The 738-nt window shown below is 45.8% G+C and overlaps 1 protein-coding gene across 1 annotated transcript; it reads right to left on the reverse strand.

Annotated features, from left to right (window-relative positions):
* Window positions 1-39: 39 nt before the first annotated feature.
* LOC105462359 (heat shock 70 kDa protein cognate 3-like) lies at window positions 40-730 on the reverse strand (the record flags this gene model as incomplete). The annotated part of the gene is made up of 2 exons (XM_011708882.1): window positions 590-730; window positions 40-460 (listed from the first exon to the last, which is right to left on the reverse strand). Coding segments are annotated over exons 1-2 (546 nt in total), but the record flags the coding sequence as incomplete, so codon positions are not given.
* Window positions 731-738: the final 8 nt, after the last annotated feature.

The following is a 738-nucleotide window of genomic DNA, read 5'->3' on the forward strand; positions in this document are numbered from 1 at the left end:
AAAGACATTAAAGTGTATCAAACTTCTCGCAAACCTCACCTGTCTTTGCGCATCGTTGAAGTAAGCTGGCACGGTGACTACCGCGTGAGTGACCTTCTTGCCGAGATAGGCCTCGGCGGTCTCCTTCATCTTGCCCAATACCATAGCCGAGATCTCCTCAGGTGCAAAGACCTTTTCGCCTTGACTAGTGTCGACCTTAATATGCGGCTTGCTGTTCTTCTCGATGACCGGGAACGGGAAGAATTTCACATCGTGCTGCACAGTGGGATCCGACCATTCGCGGCCGATCAGGCGCTTGGCGTCGAACACGGTGTTCTCTGGATTCGTCGTCAGTTGATTCTTGGCGGCATCGCCGATTAAACGCTCGCCGTCACTGGTGAACGCCACGTAAGAAGGCGTGATTCGGTTACCCTGATCGTTGGCGATGATCTCCACACGGCCGTTTTTGTAAACGCCAACACTAAAAGCATATGTACATCTTATTAATTTGCTTGCAAAAAGATGATAATTGATAAAGACGATAAATAATTGTCTCTCGATAATTGTAATTATTCTTAATAACGTTTCGTTTATGACAATGTATACTCACCAAGAATAAGTTGTGCCCAGATCAATTCCTATTACTGTGCCGATATCTTCCTTCTCTTTATCCTCTTTCGCAATTGTGGCGACTGACAACAGTCCCACTATTAGTAGAGCTCTGACTCCCTTCATGTTGTTTTGTATGAACTATACCTA

Source organism: Wasmannia auropunctata, unplaced genomic scaffold (genome assembly GCF_000956235.1).
Source record: "Wasmannia auropunctata unplaced genomic scaffold, wasmannia.A_1.0 LD265208.1, whole genome shotgun sequence".
Taxonomy (NCBI): Eukaryota; Metazoa; Arthropoda; class Insecta; order Hymenoptera; family Formicidae; genus Wasmannia; species Wasmannia auropunctata.